The following is a 23,034-nucleotide window of genomic DNA, read 5'->3' on the forward strand; positions in this document are numbered from 1 at the left end:
CTTCATAGCTCATCGGATTTCTCCAAGCTCAGCTGATCGTGACGTCACCGTGGGCCAGCCAAATCGATTTAGCCATTCAAATTAAAGTCGATTCTTTAGCTCACTATACAATGTCTAGACTCGTGCGCGTAGAAAAAATCGGTCATTTATCTTGCATACAACATAAGCTAATTATATGCCTATGTTACACGCGGGCCGTTGTAACGAAGGAGGCAGAATGAGACAAATTAAGGGTCACAAAACAAGGAATCGATTCCTCAACGAAGTTCGCGTTGTGTGGGAATCGCGAAGGAGGAATCGACGTGAGGGCCGCCATGGAGGAGTACGCTAGGGAGCCGTGGTAAAGAGGAAACTTTTGACAAACACAACAACAACAGCAGCGGCGATAGTTTAACAAAAACAACGATCGTGTTAACGCGTCGCGATGAAAACAAACGCTCGCACGTTGCAGCACTGAGCGCTGTGGGTTACCAAATGAGACGCTGGCGGATATTCGGTGACAATGAGTGGCGAATGTCAACGCGTCTCGCTCTCTAAGTGTTCTTGCTGTCGTAGCTACGATACCGTCGATAGTATTGCCAAGTTCAGCGGCGTGCGGTCGATGTCAGCGTTGTTTCATGTTGTAACGTTTGTAACGCGTGCCCAGTGTTGCGTGTAAGAACTTCTTTCGCGCCGTACGTAGCCAGCCGTTGACTCAACGCAGTTCTAAAGAAATTAGTTTAAGATCCAAATTAAAAGAAGAAACGCACTGTGGTGTAATTGCTGTTCGTCTGATTGTTGTTATTGTGTTGCAGTCGCAAATGGAAAATAGTAAAGGCAATGATCAGGGGCCGTCCATAAATGACGTCACGCACCGAGGGGGGTCAGACATTTGTGACGAGAGGGGGGGTTGAGAAATGTGACGTCACATCAAAATGCGCAACTTTAAATAAATATAGACAACACGTTCTACTTAAATATACTTTTTAATATGTTTTCCCCTACAACATCAGAGTGCAGCGCCACATTAAATACGCACTACAATGACAATAGTTTAAAGCGATTTGAAGCATGTTTTATATATATTTTTTTGGGGGGGTCAGCTTTGTGACGTCATATTTGAGGGAGTCTGGCTTTGTGACGCCGTGTGACGAGGGGGGGGGGTCAAAAATCGTCCAAAATCGCGTGACGTCATTTATGGACGACCCCTATGGTTGACCGCGTCGTACTTTTACGAATCTCTCTCTGTCCCAGCCCCTTTATGGAGGCGTCCGGGTCCATGACGTTCCCGCAGCAGTCCTCCACTGAGCGATCAACATGGAAATAACAAAGATGAGAGACATTTCTGTCCAATTTTTCAAGTGCCGCAATGCGTGTGGTGAATACGAGACGGCCCTTAATTACGAACGTCCCGAGGCAGTCCTTAAAGAGCCGTGGGTTTGGAAATTCTGTTAAGAAAAGCTTCATAGCTCATCGGATTCCTCCAGTGTCAATACATATTCTGATTCAGCCGACCCACGATCTTGGCCCATCTGTTGCTGACGTTTCCCTGTTGCTGCTCCATCACAGTGCCTCTTCCTAGCCCTCTACTCCACCTATTTTTTGTTCATCCTCCGTCTAATTACTTCTACCAGCATTGCCATGTTTCTTCTTTCGCTGCATTCTTGTTTGGTGGCATTGTTCGGACATGACCATCCTGGAGAAGTCTGCATTCCGCATGTCTTCCACGAGGTTCATTCCATCTTAAAGTTGTGTCTAATATCTCCCTTTCTTTTCCAGTCAAACCTTATTTCTCTGTTTTCCGTAACTAGCAGAATATTAGCTTGTTTTCTTAGCATACAAGTGTGTTGTCCATACAGCACTGCCGTTGTTACCAAGGTTTCATACGTACACTTTTATTTATTTCTTTTTGCTGTCTTTTATATCTTACTACCTGCACCAATATGCCCAGACGTAATTTTATCCTCCACGTAATTTGTACATCCTCTAGTTTCAGAAATAAAACCACGAAGGTAAGCAAATCATGACACTTGTTCAACTATTACTAATTGGCTGTTAACACTGGCAGCATGTACATTACGAGCAATATGAGATCAGTACTTCTAATTCATGAGCATTGTCACGTCATCAGCCATTTTATATCCACTACTGGATGAAGGCCTCCTTATACTCTTACCATCCTTCATGATCCTGCGATAGCACAATCTCCTGCACATGTGCATATCAGCTCCACGTTGGTCGTCCTCACTCACCTTTGTCTGCCATTTCATCAGCCATTCAATGTCTTACATTACACATTAACTACAATAATATGTCCTGCCATAGGAAGTGCATTCACACACAGTGTGGAACGGTGAGTTTGCCGCTTGCTGTGCAAAATATCTGTGCCACACTATGAAAGGACAAGAGCTTGTCGCAATGGTTATTTCGACAAATTCCAGGTTATACATTAATGAAGCCCAGATATTACTGGGCAGTACGTAGCCTGGGTATTGTCGGACATTGCTGTAACTGCAAAACCATTACTCCGAAGTGCATATTGGGTTTTAAAAAAGATGGCAGAAAATCCATTACATGACTAAATTACAAAAAGTACATTGCTACATTTATTAAAACATAGAATGCAGGTGCATCGCAGACAAGGGGCTTTATTGTAGTTTATAATAGTCATTAGCAGTTATGTATAACACTTAAAATAGTTTGTGGGAATGTTAAATTCAAAAAGTCTAAACTTTATGGGCTGGCACCCATTCCAATTGGAAGCTGAGAGCCACTATCGGAAAACCCCCATTCCTCTAGCAAAGTAAAGTCTCAACATTTGATGACTGATTTTAAAATAACTTTGATATTTTCATATTGAGTATAGTTATGGATAGGGGGATATAAAGTCAGTAATTGGTGTGGATGATTATTCTGATATGCTGTTCATGTTTAGGCTGTGGGTCAATATACTATGAACACCAAATAGCTTTTAATTTGTTTCTTGTGTATTTTGTATTGCTTGTGAACACAAGCAGGCAGGCATATCCCTGTCAGGCACTGTAAGCTAATGGTGTGTAAAGCATCAGTTTTAACCTAATTTGTGTTCGCGAATATTTCGGTCAAAATCCAATCTCAAGGAAACTAGACTTAAGTTATTTTTGGACCAGTAGATGATGTAACCACATCCCTATCTTCACGTCCGCAAACACAATGATAATTCTTGTTAGTACGATTGAAACACTGATATACTGTGACTGTTGACCGCCACTTTTTTATTGCTACTTTTATAAATTGTATGCGGATGAGAACGTGCCTTTGGCCAGAGAACCCAACATACAATCGTCAATACTGTTGCAAATTAGGGGTTTTAAGTACAAACTGAACGGTTGGCAAGGTGAATCACAAATGTCTAAAGTGTAATGAACTTAATATGCAAGAGCAGGGAGTGGGAGTGCTGACCACAGTAACAGCACGAGCCAAACATATTCAAGGTCAGAGTGTGTCCATGTTCAACTGAGCAATGGACGTGATGCTCATCTCGATTGGTGAGACACCTTCGCTGTCGGAAAACGACAAAAGCTCAACACATTCGTCAATAGCACTGCCTTAAAAGGAAACGATATAATATGCAACGTTTTGGGCAATGACCCATCTTCATAGCACATACATTCTGAGCCTCCATATTTAAGTAAAATATTGAGGTATTACAAAAAAAGTGTATAGTCGTGATCATTGGAACATTTAACAAATAATAATATTTGCATTTTTTGTACAGTCACTTGACGTTCAAAACTATGGGTAAGTTATATCCAAACATGTATAACTTGCAAAGTTTAAAATGATACATGTCATTTGAGTCTTGATTTTTTTTGCACACCCTTTGTTGTCAGCTGTGTGTTTACGTGCATCACATGCTCGATGTGAAGGTGCAAAAATAACCTGCTTTCGTGTAACGTGATGCGCTTCCAGCATAGTGTGATTTGAGCAATGCCATTGGCAAGTGTGGTTGTAACAGCAGATGGCTCAATAATTTGAATTACTGTGAGCACATCCCTCCCAGTTAGCCAGGAAAACTTTTTTATCTTTTATTCAGCACCCTCTCTATCCACCGTATATTTCAATTTATCTCGATTTCTGGCTTTGTCTCTATAGCTGTTTATTCCTGTCCCCTCTACCTCTCCCTCTGTATTCTTCTCCTCCCTCCACTGTACCTCATCCACTTACCTCCCCCCTATCTCTCCCTTTTTCTCTCACCTCTCCTGATTCCTAGCTTCCCCTTTCCCATCTCAATCTCTATTGCCTCTCCCTAATCCTCCCTCCCACGGCGTGGCGCTTTCCCTCGCTCTTTCCATTTTTCTCTCTCTTTTGTCCTCTCCGTTTCATGCCCTTGCACTTTCACCCCTCCCCTCTCATCTGTGTTCCTCTCCACCTCTTCCTCTATTTTCCTCCATCACCTGCCTCTGTCTCCTCTATTCAATTTGCTTGGTATACACGGCTCGTGTGGAGGGTGGTCGGGGGGCGGTGTGATATCAGCACGACGCACGAACCTGGCTCAACACTGTGGTATGCAGGCGATGTCTACGTGCAGATGTGAACGTTGGTGTCACCACCGCACACTTGGCCATGCGCCAGTCAGGAAGTCAGTTAGAAATCCAGCCAGCAAACTTTTTCTAAGATATAAAGATAATGCTTGGTCGACTCCTGCTGCCACGTAGGTGCATGCCTATTCATTAAATGCTCGACATGTCCTGCATCCCTGCACACATTGGAATTGAATTTCACCTCCATGTGTTGTTCATGTATAACATATATACTTATGATCAATTCAAGCGCAGCTTTTCCATCGAGGGAAATAATACCATCCCTTGGCAATGAGATAAGTGAACCAGGGAACCAAAGTGAAAATAGAATGTGGGATCTTTCAGCACCAGCAGTGCGTATTTGCTCTGACACTCGGTGTTGAAATTCTCTTCCCCCGACCAAAAAAACTATAATCACACCACAATTCCTTTACGACAAGAGCCTTCAGGGGACAGGGAACAGTACAATTGGGTCGACAGTGGCAATCAGGATGTGCCGTAACTCGGATTAACAGACTGTGCTTCCAAATGGCAAGGGTATTAACTTAGTGTCATTGAAGTCTCCAGACCCAGCTTTGCATTGATCAGATATTTTTCCCCAATACTTGGCTCCGAGCAAAATGTGATGTCGTTTTCCCCTCAAGGCTCGATTCTGCGATTTGATAAAACCAACTTGACCTTCCTGGTGCAGATACAAAAAATCACTTTGTATCACCGTACTTCCAGAATTCACTCTTCAGATTCAATTCCATGGACCAGCCATGTCAGAATATTTACTTCCAGTTTGCAAAAGGCAATCAAATATCAAAATCAAAGTAAGATCATGGTCTTGAAAGTGTGTATGACCTTGAAATTATAAGTTATAGTCGAATTATGTATGTTAGATGTGAGTGAGTTGCGTTATAGTGTATCACTTTTTAAGTGCATTCATCACATTTCATTAGCAAACTGAGGATTGTTAATGTTCTTAAGGTATACCAGCTTCCATTCGTAAAAAGTAATTTCTTTGCAACAATGCAAAGTCTTAAGTTTGCCAGTTATAATTTAAATAGTACACTATGTGCATATTTTATTGAGGATATTTGTAGGGATGTGGATATGTGAACTCTGCTCATAAAACTGTCACCATAGTTAAGCTACATCATAAAATTCCTGTCAAAATGTTTATCTAATTTAAACGTTCAAACTATTGTATTGGATTATTTTTTGGCAAATATTCAAATATCTCAAACAACTTCAGTACATTTGACTGTATGCAACGGTGTAAGCCGCTGCATTTATTTACACGTCAGTCCTTAGCCTCGCGTTGCCTTGCCATCGTTACAGCCATCACGTGCCTGTGTTTGAGTGACGTTTTCTGCCATCGGCAGCCCGTGGCGGATCGTGGATGACTGCGGAGGGGCCTTCACGATGGGTGCCATCGGGGGAGGCATCTTTCAGTGCATCAAGGGCTTCCGAAATGCGCCTGTGGTACGTGTGCCGTCCCTCGGCAAAACAGTAGGATGCCTGCGGAACGATCTGACCTTGTGGCGGGCACCAGGTGGTGCAAAGCGCAAACGTAGCAAATTGCTACGCTGCTCACAATGTTCCACGGTTTTGATCATTCCATTTCCACCCCACATAGGAAGAATTGATGGTGATGAATACATGCAACAATGAATGAATGCATGAACACTTTTTTTTCAGTCGGTTTTGTCATTGCAATGAAATTGTCCATTCCTTTCTTTTTAATCGAATGATGACCGGTTGTGACAAAGATAACTTTCCAGGGAGACCTGAAAACAATTACTCAGAAGGGATCATGACCAATATATTTGTCTAATATACTTGAGGGTGGATTCTGACTGGAATTTAAGAACCTATGGTATTTCATATGTTCTTTGACAAAGGCAAAACACTATTTACCATGTGCTTATTGCAGTGAGTAGTTTGCTGCCTGAAGAGCAAAGCACGTCAATGCACTTCATATAGTTGTGCCACTTTAAGCATTACATCTGACATTACATTTTCTGGTTGAAGGTGATGGATGCATGTTTGGTTCGTGCGAGCGTTGAGTGTCATCTGAATATGAGTTGTGAGTGAATGTCACGGAAATACCTCGGTCAGGTGTGAGTTGACGAGTAAAGACTGCCCTCTAGTGTTTAAAGAGTATACATGTTCAAGATGGTCCATTAAATATCTACGTATGTGTGTATCTTGATTTGAAGCTTTCGTGACTGCAGGAATCCATACTCTGGCTCTTTCGTAGGTATAAAATATATAATAAATCACGACGTTTCTGGCGCAACACAAGCAACCATCATCAGGTGCTTTCCCATCTGATGATGGACGCTTGTGTTGCGCTCGAAACGTCGTATTTGATTTGATACCTACGTGACTTTCCCGAAAGAACCAAAGAGTATGTGTATATGTTTAACTTATGCACCGTACGTTGCCGAAATGTTAAATAAGAAATTGATTCAAAAACAAATTATGCATTCCTTTTTTAAGGTATCCATCGTATATCATCACTCCAGTGTACAATAATCTACTGTTGCATATGACACAGGGTCCTACAAGTAGGTGTGCTTTACAGCACAACAGTGCAAATTGGTGATGTGACATTACCAGGGGGCTGTAGCAATTTGCATCAATTGAGCCATTAGAATACTAAAGCAAAGGTAACATTCAATTGTCATAGTAGGATAGTAGGCTCCCTGTGGTTATCACACCTCAGTGGCAAGATGTTATCTAACTCACCTGTTATACAGGAGGTCGTGGCTCAACCCTGCCTCCTGTATAGTTTGGAGTTTGCGTGTTCTCCCTGTGGGGCCGGGTTTTTTCTCCGGAGCCTCCGGTTTTTCCCTCTACATTTAGAAAAACGCATTTAGAGTGTTTGGTTGCTCTACATTTCCACATAAGCCACTTGATTGAGCTATCAATTGTAGCCAGGTGCCTTCCGAAAAAGAGCTGTATAGCTCCGTGGGCCTTACCTGGTAAATAAAATAGTTTTTAGTTTATAGTAAAGATAAACATATCTAATTATTGTTGCTTGCTATAATGACCATTTTGGTCAGTTAAGCATAAAAAATGTAATTGCCTGCAGTTTCTGTGAATGTAATTAAATGATGGGGATGACCTACGATTTATGCAAATGACCATTGAAATGTTAAATGTTGTTGCTGTGCCCTGTGTGTTTGTGCAGGGTATGAGGCAGAGAATGCGAGGCAGTATGAGTGCCATGAAGCTGAGAGCTCCTCAGATTGGAGGTTAGTTGAGAGGCACGGTTTGTTGCACTATTCATTGAGATTGGACTTTTTAACAGCAGCACATAATTGTCTGTAACATTCTTTGTACAGCCTATGCAAAATGTAATGGCCAGTACACTGCCCACAGTACTCTTTAGTTTTCAGAATATACCGTTTTGCATGCACAAAACCATCTGACCAATCACCAGCTGTTCTACGTTTTGTCTCAGGGTGGGCGGATGGGAATTCTCATATATTGGAAAGGACGTTAACTTGCTCAAATAGAATTTTAATATGAAACCATTTTTTTTAGTGTGACTGTTATTTTTCACAGTGTAAATTGCTTTTTCACTATAACACCCTCCAATCACAGTCGTCAAAAGTGTTTCTCCACAATGGCAAGCATGGTATGTGCTCATCTCTATTCATGGCTTGGAGCCAGTGGCAGAAAATAACAAAATGCTATGTTTGGAGGGAGCCAGTCACTTCATGGGATACATTCTTGACTTACGACAACATTTTACTTATTTAATCAACCCAGGGGAATGATACGCTGGGACAAGCCCCCAAACAGCATAGAACTGCAACATTCTTATTGTGAGTTGTGAGCCACAACACCATCTGGCAGGAGCTGTACCAAGACGATAATGTACTGACCCCTTTTAATATCGGGTATAAATTAGCTTGAGCCAATTTTGCAGTAGGATTAAACAGTGTTGTTCCAAAGACTTACACGTGTGATTAGTGTGCATTCGCGATGGACTGGACTCATGAGAGTGTGCAATATGAAATCCTCAAACTTATTGTTGCTTTGCTAAGGGCAAAACGTTAGATGTCAACACATTCAGATGTTTAAGCATAGTGCTAGGTTAGGATGCTATGCAAGCCATGCCCAGGATTTTGAACTCGATCCATATTTAATCGGCAGCCAACAAATTAGCTTTAATGACAAGGGAGGAGCTTGTTCACCCTCATGCTCTTTAAATAGAATACTCACAGGGCCAACACATGCACCCAAATGCTAATCCATGCGTAAATGTAAAATTCAATTAAACATCTTCCTCACCTGCTGCTACGTTCATGTTTTCCCTTGCCTCCGATTGCAATACAGTGTCCTCTCTTGATGCGTCATATTACGGCCACTCGGCATACAATGTCAGCCTGTTTCATCTGGTAATCGCAGGACCAACCTTTAGCAAAATAAGCTCAGGTTTTCCACATCCAATAAGAGTGATTGGTTGCCTAAGTGCCACATTCAAGGTAGAGGTTAAACAATTTGTCTATCTGGCAGTTGAAATCAACCAAAACATTTGTGCAATTGTGTATTCGAATTTATATATTCATTCAATTTCCTTAAGGAGGAAAATTTACTTTTAAAGTGTCTGCATACTCAGTTGAGCAATGGGACGGTGAAATGAGTGCTGGAAATCTTGACATTCCATTGGCGACCACTTATCTCTCTCATAGACCACTATTACAATTCCATCAAGTGATTTTTTTTTATCGAGAGATGATAAGCCGAGTCAAGATCTGGCTGGGAATGTAATTAATTCACAACCTTCCAAGTGAGTCAAGGGCTCTAACCTCAGTGCAATCCAGTCAGATTATGTAATTATACAATTTTTCCTGACAATAAAACAGGCTCCGAAGTATTCTAGCATTTTTCTCAGCGGTACATTCTACTCACTCAGTCTCAATTGAGTGTTTCATGTGTTGTCTCGAGTAGGGGTCACATATGGTCGCTCTATTGATCCAAATTGTATTGTGTTTATACGGTTGCTTACAGTGGAGGCCTGCCTAAAATGTGTCCACCGTGCCCTCAGGGAGCTTCGCAGTGTGGGGTGGCCTCTTCTCCACCATCGACTGTGGGCTGGTGAAGCTGCGAGGCAAGGAGGACCCGTGGAACTCGATCACCAGCGGAGCCCTGACAGGCGCCGTGCTCGCCTCCCGCAGTGAGTGCAGCAGCTGCTTTGCCCCCGCCGCCCACAAAGATTGTGGCCTCAGTGTATCTGGCTAATTCACAGGGCAGGGCTGACCCGGTATAGTAAACTCTTTCTCTATCCACGAGGGTTACGTTCTTGAAAACGCTCGCGAATGCAGAAACCGCATTGTAATGCGGAAAAATGGGGTTATGTTCTTCGTACGAGTATACATAGGGGGGAAATGGTAAAATGTTTTAAAACAATTTCTACAATAAATAAGTAATGAATTATAAATAACAATATGTTGTTTTATTACTTTTGATCATCATTTGACGACGATGAAGGTGGTGGTGATGGTGAGAAATTTCGGAGGATGACTCCTCGGGAGTTGCAAGTGTTTGATGACAATGCACAGTTATCATTTTAGCACTTTGGGGAGCGCTCACCGCAACGCTTTCCCTGATTGCATTAGCGTTCTTTTGAATGGACCTCACAGTCGACTCGTTTATACAAAAATATATGAACGAGTCAGCTGTAAGTTGCACGTATAAAGTAAACATGCACAAGAGTGGGATTACTGCGGGACTTTAGGACTAAACGGGCAGCCTCGGCGGAATGGCAAATCTTCACAGATTCAAATGTAACCACATTTTGCGCACACCTCCCCAGTATCGGTGGTCTGACACTACGCACACTCGTGAATAACGCAGTCCGGTGGATCGCGAATAGGGAATTCGTATACATTTAGTAACTCCCGAATATGCAAAACTCGTGCATCCAGAACTCTCGCATTGAGAGGGTTTACTGTATATCCACTTTCTTAACAAAACCAGAATTATTTCCATGAAGACCATATTTAACTATTCTTTGGGTCTTTCGGTAAAGTCACGTAGATAGGTTCAAAGAAAATTACAAAAAACAAAAACTACGACGTTTCTATCGCAACACAAGCGGTCTTACCGAAAGACCCAATGAATATGAATTCCTGCGGTCACGAAAGCTTGAAGTCAAGACCAAATTTAAGTTATTTGCAGATTTATTTTCTATTGACTGCTCAACAATTAATGTTCAGACCCATGTAGTCTATAAGTAGTACATAATACTAAGGTAAATATAACATCTTGGTTGGGAGGTTTAGTGGAGCAGGAGACCACCGAATGGGGACTGTCTGACATTTCCGCACAGCGTGGGGATGCAGCTAACAATAAGTCAACTTTGCTTTGCATGCTGTTCAGTTGTTGAGCTTTGGGAGTGCAATGTTTGATCATTTTTTTCTCATCAATATTCAGGGGTTCCTAAAAAAAAGCCGTTAAATGCGGAACCTGGTTTATGTGGTCACATTATTTCGAGAGCAAATTCCAAATACATTCATTATCACAAGTCACGTCAAGATGAGCTTGATTGGGCTAGGTGAGAAAACTGAGCGGCAGCTGTTTATCTCCCAGAGTTTGTGGGCGCCTTTAGATTATTGGAGGATTATCCCCCATTGGTAATGCTATGACTACCCTGGACTATATTGCACTATTTTGGATAACAATTACCTAATAAAGGACAGTGTCCTTTAGCTGTTGACCTGCATATTTGGAGTACCAGAACCTAGACTACAACCCTTTCAGATACCACTTAGCCTCTTGAAAACCCCACTAGGTGGCAGTGTAAGGTAAATGCATGCACAACCATGACATTACATTTGGATCTCACAGTCACTGTCACGCAACATTCGCTAACACCAAGCTTAACCCTAACCTTTGTAACACAGGCATTTGTGTAGGGTTCAAATTTAGTGGGTCATCAGTCAACGATTTTGGTTTTACCAAATCACACGATAACTTATGCTAGATCCCCACAACTATTTCAGTTAATACGGTCAACACCTGGCCCGTGATAACCTACCAGCTGGCTTTAGCTCAAGGGGATAAACCTATAGTGGTTCACTAACTTTCCCCCACCCCCCCACCCAATCCTGCAAATGCACTTCATCTATCAAATCTTGTTCTTCTCATTTACATCAACAGTGCATTCCTTGCCTTGGTTTATTCCAAACTGCTTCCTCTTTCATGCCATTAAATTCCTAGCATCCTATGCCATACTCAAAGGCCAAGCATTGTTTTTTCTCAATACCCTGTTCAACTTCAGAAAGAGAGACAAAATGCTTCTCGTCCAGTGATGATAGGGCAGAGCAACTTTGCCGTCCTTGTATGAGAATTGTGTACAGGATTGTCTTGTAAATACACAAATTGGTCATAGTTGTGCATGGTTTGTCCTTTGGTGCACCTACACAGTTTAAAAAAAATTCAAACTCCATTATAAGTATATGACCTGAAACTGAAAATACACATTCCCACCTTCATCATGGGGACCTCCTTTGCCAGTACCAAAATATGAGAATAGGTTTTTTTTGTTGCCAGAAAAAAGGGGGAAACCCATTCTCAAATTCCCACCTTGTTGTATGACTTGTGTTCAGGTGGCCCGGTCGCCATGGTGGGCTCAGCGGTGATGGGAGGCGTCCTCCTTGCCCTCATAGAAGGCGTTGGCATTATGCTTACCCGCTACACAGCACAACAGTACCAAAATGGTGAGCGCTCTTCATTACTGCCACCTGCAGAGAATGCATTTGCGTGCATAGAATTAGTTGTTGGCACTTCAGTTAATATATTTTCCCAGCAGAGTGCATGGCTTTCTCGTAATGGTCTATATGGAATATAATTTGGAGTTACATGTAAGGAGCTTTAACATAATAAAACGTCTTCATAGTACTGTTCCAAATGTTTGAAAGAATATAAATAATAATTAATGAATAATGCTTGTTGACAATCCACATCATATTCATAAATATAAGAAGTGGTCAGATGTCACAAACGTCGAATACTAATGAAGGTGTCTTGCATGCCCAGGCAGTGATCCTGCCTTCAAGCTAAATGAGCTTGACAATTATAAAACAGCAATTCTTACGTGGCGTACATTTGGTGGCTTTAGTCTGATGACCTCACTATTTTAAAATAATCGATACTTGTGTCAACAATTTAGTGAAGCCAGCTTTGAAAACTGAAGGGTGTCAGTTGATGGTCTATGATGTACATTCCCAAGTATTCATCGAAGTAATGTGGCTCAACTTTTTCACAGAGAGGAAAATATCAGCACATTTTCCAAAAACATTTCTAAGAGCTGGTGATTTCGTTTTAAGTTCTACGAGGATTTAAACGATACAAGGTCAAATTCATATAAAAAAAATTCATATACAAGCACAAATCAGGTTTTATAAACTCGGATATAGGCTCTAATGCAGTGGTTCTTAACCTCGGGTGCACGCACCTCCTGTGGGATGCGAGATGCCTTTTCTGGGGATGCGAGACGCCTTTTCTGGGGATGCGAGACATGCCAGATTTTTTTTAGAAGGTAAATAATCAAAATGCAAATTAAGCTTGGGCACGTAAGTACAACTAATTTGTGTCATCAAACCTATGTATTTCTTAACATTATAAATGTTTTAACGATTGAGAAGCAAAGGTGTGCAAGGCTGCAGTAAAGCTTAAGAATTGCTGCTCTAATGTGGCATGCCTACCTGCTGGGCAAGCACACTCGGACTGCAAAACTCCTGCGGATACTGATGCCAACATATGTGTGCTTCTCAGTTCTTTGAGCGGTAATTCTGTTGCAGTGGAATGTGTGACAACAAGTATTGTTCTATGTCATATGAGGCCTCCTTTGCCAGTGCCAAAATATACTAATAGGGTTTTTGCCCTTTTTCTGGCAACAAATCTGACACCTCTTGCAAGGAATCATGTTTACATTAACCACAATACTTGCAGTCAAAATGCAAACAAAAACAACACTCTGATAATTTATGCATTGTCCTTGAAACTCATTGGTCCACACCAGAGACAATTTTCCTTAGAGAGCCTTTTGACGTCATCTGGTTGAACACCGTATGAGACTAGGCTCTAAGGAAAGCTGTCTCTGGTGTGGACCAATAAGTTTCAAGGACAATGCATAAATTATCAGAGTATTATTTTTGTTTGCATTTTGACTGCAAGTATATTGTGGTTAATGTTAACATGATTCCCTGTAATAGTTGTCAGTTTTGTTGCCAGAAAAAAGGAGGAAAACCCCTATTAGTAACAAGTATACTTTTCCAATGTTACAGGGCCTCCCCAGTTTGTAGATGACCCTTCACAGCTGCCATCAAAAGGAAGCTCGGAGCAAGATCTGGGACGCTACGGGCAATACCAGTGAACGCACCATAGTCGCAGTCAAGAGACCGCCTGGAATTCAGTGTTCAAGTCAAAATATCACGAACATTACCGTTCAAGTTTGACATTAATTTAAATGTTGTGTCTCAGTTATAAAAGGTTGGTTGTGTTGCAAACTGTGATTTCTTCAACGATTCAGGTTTAGTCATCGTTTCACAAGTTGATTATTTTCCATCACTGGCTCAGGGCAATCAATGAAGACGAGCAGCTTCATGGTTCACTTGAATAGTGTGCAGTGGTCACCGTGAATGTTACTTTATAACGACTGTGATTCATGGTCTGGTCACATGGGCTGCAAGAGAGTGTGCTGCCCTCTCTCCGCATCACACGCAAACTACTGAGTTGCAGTGTCATCCAGCGGTGGAACAATCTTGTACTCACTGGCATGTGACATCACATCATAACAAAATTTGTTCAACATTTCAAAACAATTTTAGTGTTGGACAAAAATTTTCCAATATTTGTTTCATTCAAATGTTACACTTTTTAGAATTCACCCCTTTCAGTATGTGGTATAAAACAATTGTCACTATTGCATTACACTAACAGTCAAACTTGATTTTCCGATCAGCCAATGCACAAGAACCTGTACATGATCACACTGCATTCAACATTTCCCCAGAAAGAAATTAAGACCGATACACTCGTGATATAGCGATCAGGAATTTCTGAGAAAATAGGAAAGGCTAATGTGATGTTATTGTCATGATGCTCAAGACATGGTCATGGCTTATGGGATAAAGGAATGAGGGAAATTGTTGGTTTTAGAAACAGACCAACATAGTGCGTTGCCTGCGATATTTGTGCTTGATCGCTGAAAAGAACAATCGTCACCCGAATTCCTACTTGTGAAAACCCAACTTGTCATTGCTGTTATTGTGTTGTGTGAAGAGCTTGTGAGTAGCCACAGAATAGAGCAATAACCGTGCTGGTAGCTAGGGACGGTGAGGAAGAAGTTCAACATAAACTGCAATGGGATTTTTTCCAAAAAAAGTTAGAGAATTTGTAATCCTTTGAACACATTAATAGCTTTAAAACATTAAACATATCTTCTGTTTGATTTCTAGACTGAGTTTCCACTTTTTTATAAGCTAAATCAGATTGAATTTGAGCCTCTATTTGCAACTAAGTTGCTAACTCGTGATTAATTGTGATCGTGTAATGAGACTCCTTTCAAGAAACTACCACTTGCTTTTATTTGAACTAGGGATGTACCAAAGAGCACATGTTACTATTTAGCCAAATATCAGATGGCAAGTTATGTGGCCTAATTGAAATCTATTTTTGTTTTAACTGACATCTCACTGTTTCTTTCTCTCACTGCCTGTCTCCAAGACCCCCTTGTGTCTCTCACTTCCTCTGTCTCAATCTTCATCGAATTGTCCCTTTCTCCGTCTCCATCTTTGTCCCTTTTTGTGTCCATCTCCCTTTGTGTCTCCGATTCCCTCTGTTTCTTTGTCTATCCCTCTGTCTCCACGTCTTTATATGTCTCTGTGTCTCCATTGCAGTTTCATTAAATCCTTCTGTCGCTATGCCTCTGCCGTTTTCTCACTGTCTTAATCTCTTTGTTTTATTTATCTCGACTTAATGGTAGGGATCATTGTTCTCCCAACTCCTGTTCCCCATGCTAACCTCCTCCTGTCGTTCTACCCCCACCAAAAACCTTGGTGGTTATCGAGAGCAGCCCACAGTCCAAAAATAAGGCTTTTCATATGTTTACTGAAAACTGAAGTATTCGGCCGAAGTTTAAAGAGATGCAAATATTCAGGGCACCCGTACTTTAAAAAATAGCTACTTTCAGTGGACTGTTTTCTGATATATTATCCCATTATCTAATCTTATGGCCATGTGTTCGTTGTCTGCACTTGCCCTGGTCACTTTTGTTGCAGGGAAATGCCTCCGAATAATATTTTTTTAGAATCAGAATTCTACAGATTTGCTCTTGTAAATGTAACATGTCCTCTCATATATAGTTTCCATATATTAATATTGTAAAAAAAATAATTTTGTATTAAAGGAAATATTTGCTTATCGTTCGTACAACACTACGATTCACAAGCCAATATTGGTGTTCAACACGAATGATGCAAATGGCGAGCGTTTTGTCTCGTACTCTGACATTGACAATGATTTGTGTGCATATCAGAATTATGTATACCTCGGGGTATATAATGCAAACGTTGAGTATTTTGCTGCTTTGTGGACTCTTGTCACAGTGCTGCAACACTTGCGAGCGAGTGGTGAACTCACGAATGGTGCGTTAACGCATCAGAAGTACCGGTGCAATGTGCTGTGTTTAAGCAGCCTAAATGCACACTTATCGTGAAAAGCTGTTCAGAAATATACAGAGGTTTTTCCCCCCCCACCCATGTAATATATGTTGAATAAAATATTTAAATAAAACCTTATTTGTTATGTTTCTTTAATATGCGGTAATTTTTTTTGTTATATTTCACCCATTACGTCCCAATTGTGCTATCAGAATCACGGAACAAACCCTTGAGAGAGCAGAGCAGTTGCCACATTCTCCAGCAACCTGTAATTGACATCCTTGTCTTGAGCATCGTCACAACCTCTAGACTGCTGTTAAGTGTCACAAACAAGTGAACGTGTCACTTCGTTATTTACCTTCTGAGCTACGTCTTTGTGTTAAAACACATGTGTAGTGAGCGACTTTCGACACGTCTAGTAGAAGGCTTCTTATTCTTCAGAGTACACAGGGCAATACACTTCGTAACGCGGCTACACCTAGGCTGTCCAAGCACGCAGCCCATCTCCGTCCTGCGCTACGCGGGCTGTTTGACGAGCGTAGCGGCGGTGACGGAGCTGGTCTCGCAGAAGAACAGCCACGTGGTCGAGGACGAAGAGATGATGACAGCAGCGACGCAACCAGGACCCAGACCCCACACTAACAGCCCCGTAGCTCTGGTTTGGTGCTCCTTGTATCAGCCTGGCGTGGCCAAGCTCCACCTCTGTCCATGCCCCTTTTCTAGAACCTTTACCCCAGATACGCCCCTTCATAAGGCATTATGGAATGTAGCTATAACCGTAATTACCCTGACATGCCGGCAGGTGTCACCCTGTCATTACACATGTGTAAAGGCAAATCGGCTCCACCATTTAATATTAAAATACCTCGGATCAAACTTGATACAAATACTTGTACTTTAAATTTAGCTGTTTTAAAAATTCACGTAAAATCATCTCTAGGAATGTAATGATTCGTCCATTAAAACGAATCATGCTTATGGTACTCGCTGTCTAACTTATAGAGGTGACTTCAATTCCTGTAATTTGATAACTACTTTGCGGGAAATCAAGTGGTGTGACAAATTAACAAAAAATAAAAAGTTAACAAATATTCATAGAGAGGTGTGCTTTCAATTACATTGAGAAAGATGAACGTTTGGGGAAAAAAACTTCAGCCATTTTTAATTCACTGCTAGAAGTGTGGGTCAAAATGCCACATGGGCCCCCCTGGCAAAATAAAAATAGGCCTGTTGTTGGGCCCTCTTTTGTACGGGCTTGAGGCAGATCGCCTCTGCCTCCCTCTCTGGGTGGCCCTGGTTGTGATGGTAGAGTGTGGGTAACAAAATCGCAAACATTTTCTTGTTGCATCTTGAAAGAGATCCGTGTTAATAACGCTTTGTCACAACCAATAGGCTTCTCTGACGTGGCTCGAACCTCCCGATTAGCACGCTTGGCTACGTCAGGTGCGAAAGAACTTCAACATACACAGCGAAGAGCCCAATGGGATGCTGTTCACCCCCAGTGTAAACCTTGAGTTTCTGCAGACGTGTTATCCCACGGCAAACTCAAATCACAACTTCCACACTTTTCAACTGGCAGTTTAAATATTGAATCGTGACCCTAGAGACCTAGACTTACCACCGTAGATACAGAACCTCCTACTAAGATGAATCTAGAAGGTGATTCACAGATAATATACACACCACAAAAACTATGGTACAGGGAGCAGCGGTCTCAGCTTTTCATATTCCTATGAATGGGGCCGTGGTATTCTCCTCTCCCCTTGTCACTTGATTCTAGTGAGCAATGTGACCTGAGATTCTGCCGAATCATTCTGATCTCTCTCCTTGAGATCTACCCAGGGTGCTCGATACAAATTCATTAATCACCATTCAAACCTTCTTGCTTTGAGCTCCATTCTTCAACTAATCCTTAAAACTTCATCTGTCTGACAGTCATTAGGTCCGTAAAGCTGAGATGATAACGAAAAGCTGTATCGGTATAAAGCCACAGTGTGCTCTGACAATGTCAAGACATTTCTGTTGTCGTGGATTGTGGGTAATAAATGATGAATAGAAATAAAATAACTGTAGAGTTCACGTAACAAGCCTGACAGTGCTGGTTTGACTCAGAATTTCAAAACCTGCCCAGAGTTCACCTTGCTTAACAGATGCTTCTACAAAACTTGATTTCATGAAACCCACAGACATGAACCCAATTCTACTGTACGAGTAAATTAGCTAAAAAAAATTGTATTTGGCTGCTATACATTTCCACGTAATAAGCCACTTCGTTGTCCTATCATTTTTGGTCAGATCGCTTCTGAAAAAGCTATATTGCTCAGTGGGCCTGACCTGGAAAAAACATTTAATAAAACATTTTTTATTTTATGATGTGCCAAAAATTAATCGTCAGACACTCAAAGAAAATTTACTTGGGTGTTCCTGCGTTAACTTGAACTGGAAAACAATATAATGAGCATATGAGGGAGCTCGCATCGATGAGAGGCGTAATGGCATCTGATGTTTAATGCATTAATAATTACAAAGGTCATTGGAGAGGGGAAGTACCCGAAAATACAACGCTCGATATCTGATTTCACTGTTTATGGATGTGAGAGAAAAGTTATTGGTATCCAAGGCCGCCACACATTCATCACCACACATTGTTTCAGGGCAAGGTGTGGATGCTGGAGTTATTGCACTGCGCCGTGTGAACCTGATGATCTCCTTTGGATTCCCAGCCACTGGCTTCTACCCCACCCACAAATTATTCAGTTTCATGTATTAGGTACTAGCTGCCCTACCTGGCTTCGCCCGGGACTTGGATCCACCACGCCCGGCCGCCTTTGTCTCCCCAGTGGCGATGTTCACACACCACACCAGTTACTCGTTTGAGGCCAAGTCGACCTAGGGGAGGCCCAGGAGCGGTTGAAATAATCGTTACCGGTGGTGGCCGTGAGCGGGAATCGAACCCGGGTCGCCGGGTTCATAGCGCGGCGCGCTAACCACTGCACTACAATGCGTTACGCTTCCACATGCGCGGGTCACGTGACAGATTTGACGTCACAGCTCACTTGCCGTGCAAAAAATATATGCATTATTGAGCTCCCCCCCCAAAAAAAACTAATGTGTATTTTAATAATTGTTGCATGGTGTACAGTCTGGAGAGTACCCACATGGCAAATTTCCAGTTTGGTGCATGTCGGGAAGTACGCTAAACATTTTAAACAGATGCATAATCACAACTTCGCCTTATATATGGAGATAGCCCTGTGAGCCATGCGGCTCTTGACTCGGGTGCAACCACAACTAAACAAAAACATGAACAAGGAACATCTGGTGTATCGGCTTAAGTGAACAAACAAGTCTTGCTGGTGTTTCACATTGATCTGTGCCCCAGCAGATCCCTGAGGTGTTTGCTGCTGCGGAACACACGTCAAACAAAGACGGATCACTGCATCGCGTGGCGCTTTCAGATGCGCTTCTGTGGTCGTCTGGAACGCTCTTCCGCCCGACATTAGGAATCCACTGGGAACAATGCACTTTTAAATCTAGATTGAAATTTCATTTCTTGAGAACTGCTTCTTTTGTGTTTAATTTGTTCTCATTTCCCGCACCTCCGATTAGCACGGTTGGCTACGTACGGTGTGAAAAAAGTTTAACACACATAGGCGTGGTTCCTTTAAAAAGTTGGAGGTCTTCTTTGTAACTCCTTAGGATATGAGAAGTAATAATAACTTTTGTGATTGCCAAGTTTCATGGGTGGTATGCCTTGTTCGTAACAGTCCCCATGGTGTATAGTGCAGTCTTCAAAGAATATTCTCTCTATGGGACCTTTTTGATAGTATCAAAATGATGAAAAGTATAATAATAGGCTTTACCCTTTGTGGGAATCAAACAGGTGTTACGATTTAAATTTCGATATAAAGCTTTCGTGACTGCAGGGATTCATATTCTTGGTTCTTTCAGTAAAGTCACGTAGAAGGGAAATGACAAAAGAATAGAAAATAAAACAATAAAATTATCACGACGTTTCGATTGCAACACAAGCAATCATCATCAGGTGTGAAAACCGCAGGTGTTACGATGTTCAACACCAATTAGACACCGTTTTGAAAGACATCAAGTCTGCATTAACTGTGCGTACTTGTGGCAAAACATGCAAACATAATATTTACCCTTCCTCTCTGGCTTCTACTTCTCTGGCCTCTCTTATTTGCAATATTTGCTATTAAGAAGGGCCATTGCCCCAAAACGTCACCTATTATCTATTATATGTCCTTCCAAGGCCACAGTGTTATTGACGAATGCGTTGAGTTTTCAGAAAGATTGATGTCCCGCCAATATATGGTGCAGTGTTTACTCACCGACCTGCACTGACAGGGCATGAATGGTGTATCCAAAACAAAAACGTATTTGCATATAGTGTACACACCCTCGCTTGAACTTGACACTGATCGTCACGTATTTTTTTGTTTATCAGAGACTGGAATGCTCTGCGACCTCAGTGTACGACTCTTTAGATTTGAGTGAGAATGTTCCATCTTGATCTATCTCCGGTGTTTGACGAGTGAATGGAGATCACATTATCATGACTTTATTTTAACCTTGGGGGGATTACCACATTTCATTTCTAGGGGGTGACAGTGCACACGTTTGAACACGTTGGTATGCATTTCCTTTTATCAACATGCAAACGTTACTTGCATGTTTATATTGTTGAAAAAAACGGATAACCATTGTCATTGTAACATACGTACATATATGTTCATATATACAGTATTAACACGTAGCTACAAATGTAGGGCAATGGCTTTTACCTTGCCTGCCCTAAAAAGGGCCACTGTCCAAAACGTTGGTCTACTTAAGCAATATTTTCTGTTTTGAGCCAATGCTGATGATTCCGTTGTCTCTGTGCTTTCACACAATGGCTGTCCTTCCACTTTGTGTTGTTACTCACGGATTACTGCTCTCTGTGTGTGATCCGTCTTCATGCCACCAATCCACCTTGGGGGGTGGGGGGGGGGTTCAGATTATCAGAATATGAATGTTTATTTATACTGGAGAAATCCGATGAGCTATGAAGCTCTTGATGGGGTGGGTCAGAACGTTACAACAACAATATAATAACACGATAGGAGTGCAGAGTATAGGAAAGGTAAGCGAATCACTAAAACAAATATACAAATTAAACTACAGTACTTTATTTTACCAGGTAAAGCCCACTGAGCTGTGGTATGTGTACCCCGACGGCTTACACGCGATATCTGTAGGGGATTCATCGTAAAGTAAAAAAAAATGTTTATTTTTATTTTACTAGGTCAGGCTCACTGAGTTTTAGAACTTTTTTCAGAAGCGATCTGGCTAAAATGATATCTCAACGAAGTTGCTTATCGTGTTCAAATTTAAAGCAGCCAACTAATGTAAGTAATCTAAACGCATGCATATGAGATTGTTCATGTCATCCAAAGTTCCTAACCTGTGCTATGTTTACCCCTGGTGGGTACACGTGACATCTCTAGGGGCTTCCTGAGATGATTTGTGTAATGTGGGCGGTGACCATACCACACGTTTTGTTTGTAGGCTATGCCGGGAAAGTCCCTGGTCTCACAAAAGGCTGGAGAGATATATTGCATATATGTTGTCTGCTTTTATATATTCTGTTACTTATATTCGCCAAAGTGATGTTAATTATTATGTTGCGTTATGTATTATACAATTTTGCGTTGAAATAGGACCCATGTTCCTTGGAAACGGTTACGAAGCATTGGTTCAAGCAAGCCTGGCTACCGATGAGAAGCCAGAATTTGCGTGTCATAACGGATCAATGCTGCGAAAATGATGCAATCCCAGAATGCTGTATGCTTGACGACGAAGCGTAAACTCATTTTTGTGTTTATTGTGTAGTGGACTTTGGTTCTCAGAGGAGTAGGTGGGAGACCTCTGAGCGAGCGGTAGGTTGCGACCAATGTCAGACGGAGCCACTCCATCCCTCCCTGCGTGGGCAGTGACAGCGATGGAGCTGGCGTAGCCGTGTTCACGCGGACGGGGGCTGACACTGCCCGAATGAAAAAACACAATGACGTGGTTTCTGATTGGTCACTGGTTTCCACGCCATACGAATATTAGCATGAGCCAGTGCCCATGTATCGCAGTGCCTAAGAACAGTGGCACATTGAAGCGTACCTCTCAAATCGTGGGGAAGCAATCGGCTGTGGTGAGCAGATCTGAATTAAAACAATTTGGAGCCCTTTGTCAATCCACTGCTGAGCGAGGCCATCAAAGACGCCACCGCCGACCATGAGAGAATAAAGTCAGGGCAGACAGGTGAGTGGGCACAATGTGGCTATACGCCGCGTTGTTTGAGGAGTGCTGTATCCAGAGTGCTCTTGTAAATGTCAACTGGAAGTATAAAAGAAAACATACATATGGGTTTGAGTGATAAATTGCACTTGACAAGCTTTTTTACAATATATATGTAAAGTCACGTAGAAGGGAAAGACAGCGTCTGAATGACAGACCTGTTCTTCACCTGAGGACGGCTGCTTGCGTTGTGGCCGAAACGTCGTGAGAATTGTATTGTATTGTTTTATTTGTATTATTTTATTATTTCCCTTCTACGTGACTTTACCTAAAGAACCAAGAAGATGAATCCCTGCAGTCACGAAAGCTTTAAATCGAAATTTAAAATATATGTAACTATGGTACGTCAAGTTCGTTTGCTTGCTAACTTGCTTGCGCGCTTACGACCGTGCAAATCTTTCGGTCGTTTTTTATTTAAATCCTTTATATTAAGTTCGCTTGCTTGCTTGCGCACTTACGACCGTGCAAATCTTTCGGTC

At 41.8% G+C, this 23,034-nt stretch overlaps 1 protein-coding gene across 3 annotated transcripts; it reads left to right on the forward strand.

The window, feature by feature from the left end:
- Positions 1-297: 297 nt before the first annotated feature.
- Positions 298-16,309, forward strand: TIMM17B (translocase of inner mitochondrial membrane 17B). 3 transcript variants are annotated; one of them, XM_078871251.1, is made up of 6 exons: positions 298-340; positions 5,912-6,011; positions 7,726-7,789; positions 9,592-9,720; positions 12,155-12,265; positions 13,835-16,309. In XM_078871251.1, the coding sequence occupies exons 1-6, from the start codon at positions 315-317 to the stop codon at positions 13,921-13,923; spliced, it is 519 nt and encodes a 172-aa protein (XP_078727377.1). In that variant the 5' UTR covers positions 298-314; the 3' UTR covers positions 13,924-16,309. The 3 variants fall into 3 exon arrangements, with proteins under 3 accessions (XP_078727377.1, XP_078727376.1, XP_078727379.1); XM_078871250.1 differs by lacking the exon at positions 13,835-16,309 and having other exon boundaries at positions 12,155-12,634; XM_078871253.1 differs by lacking the exons at positions 298-340; positions 13,835-16,309 and adding an exon at positions 395-462 and having other exon boundaries at positions 12,155-12,640.
- Positions 16,310-23,034: the final 6,725 nt, after the last annotated feature.

Source organism: Lampetra fluviatilis, chromosome 32, assembly GCF_964198595.1.
Source record: "Lampetra fluviatilis chromosome 32, kcLamFluv1.1, whole genome shotgun sequence".
NCBI lineage: Eukaryota > Metazoa > Chordata > Hyperoartia > Petromyzontiformes > Petromyzontidae > Lampetra > Lampetra fluviatilis.

What these genes read in the sequence shown, in the direction of transcription:
- TIMM17B (XM_078871250.1), top strand. Translation starts at nt 315, where the DNA reads ATGGAGGAGTACGCTAGGGAGCCGTG. An exon ending in GAGTACGCTAGGGAGCCGTG is followed by an intron (nt 341 to 5,911) that starts GTAAAGAGGAAA and finishes TGCCATCGGCAG; the next exon opens with CCCGTGGCGGATCGTGGATG. An exon ending in GAGAGCTCCTCAGATTGGAG is followed by an intron (nt 7,790 to 9,591) that starts GTTAGTTGAGAG and finishes CCGTGCCCTCAG; the next exon opens with GGAGCTTCGCAGTGTGGGGT.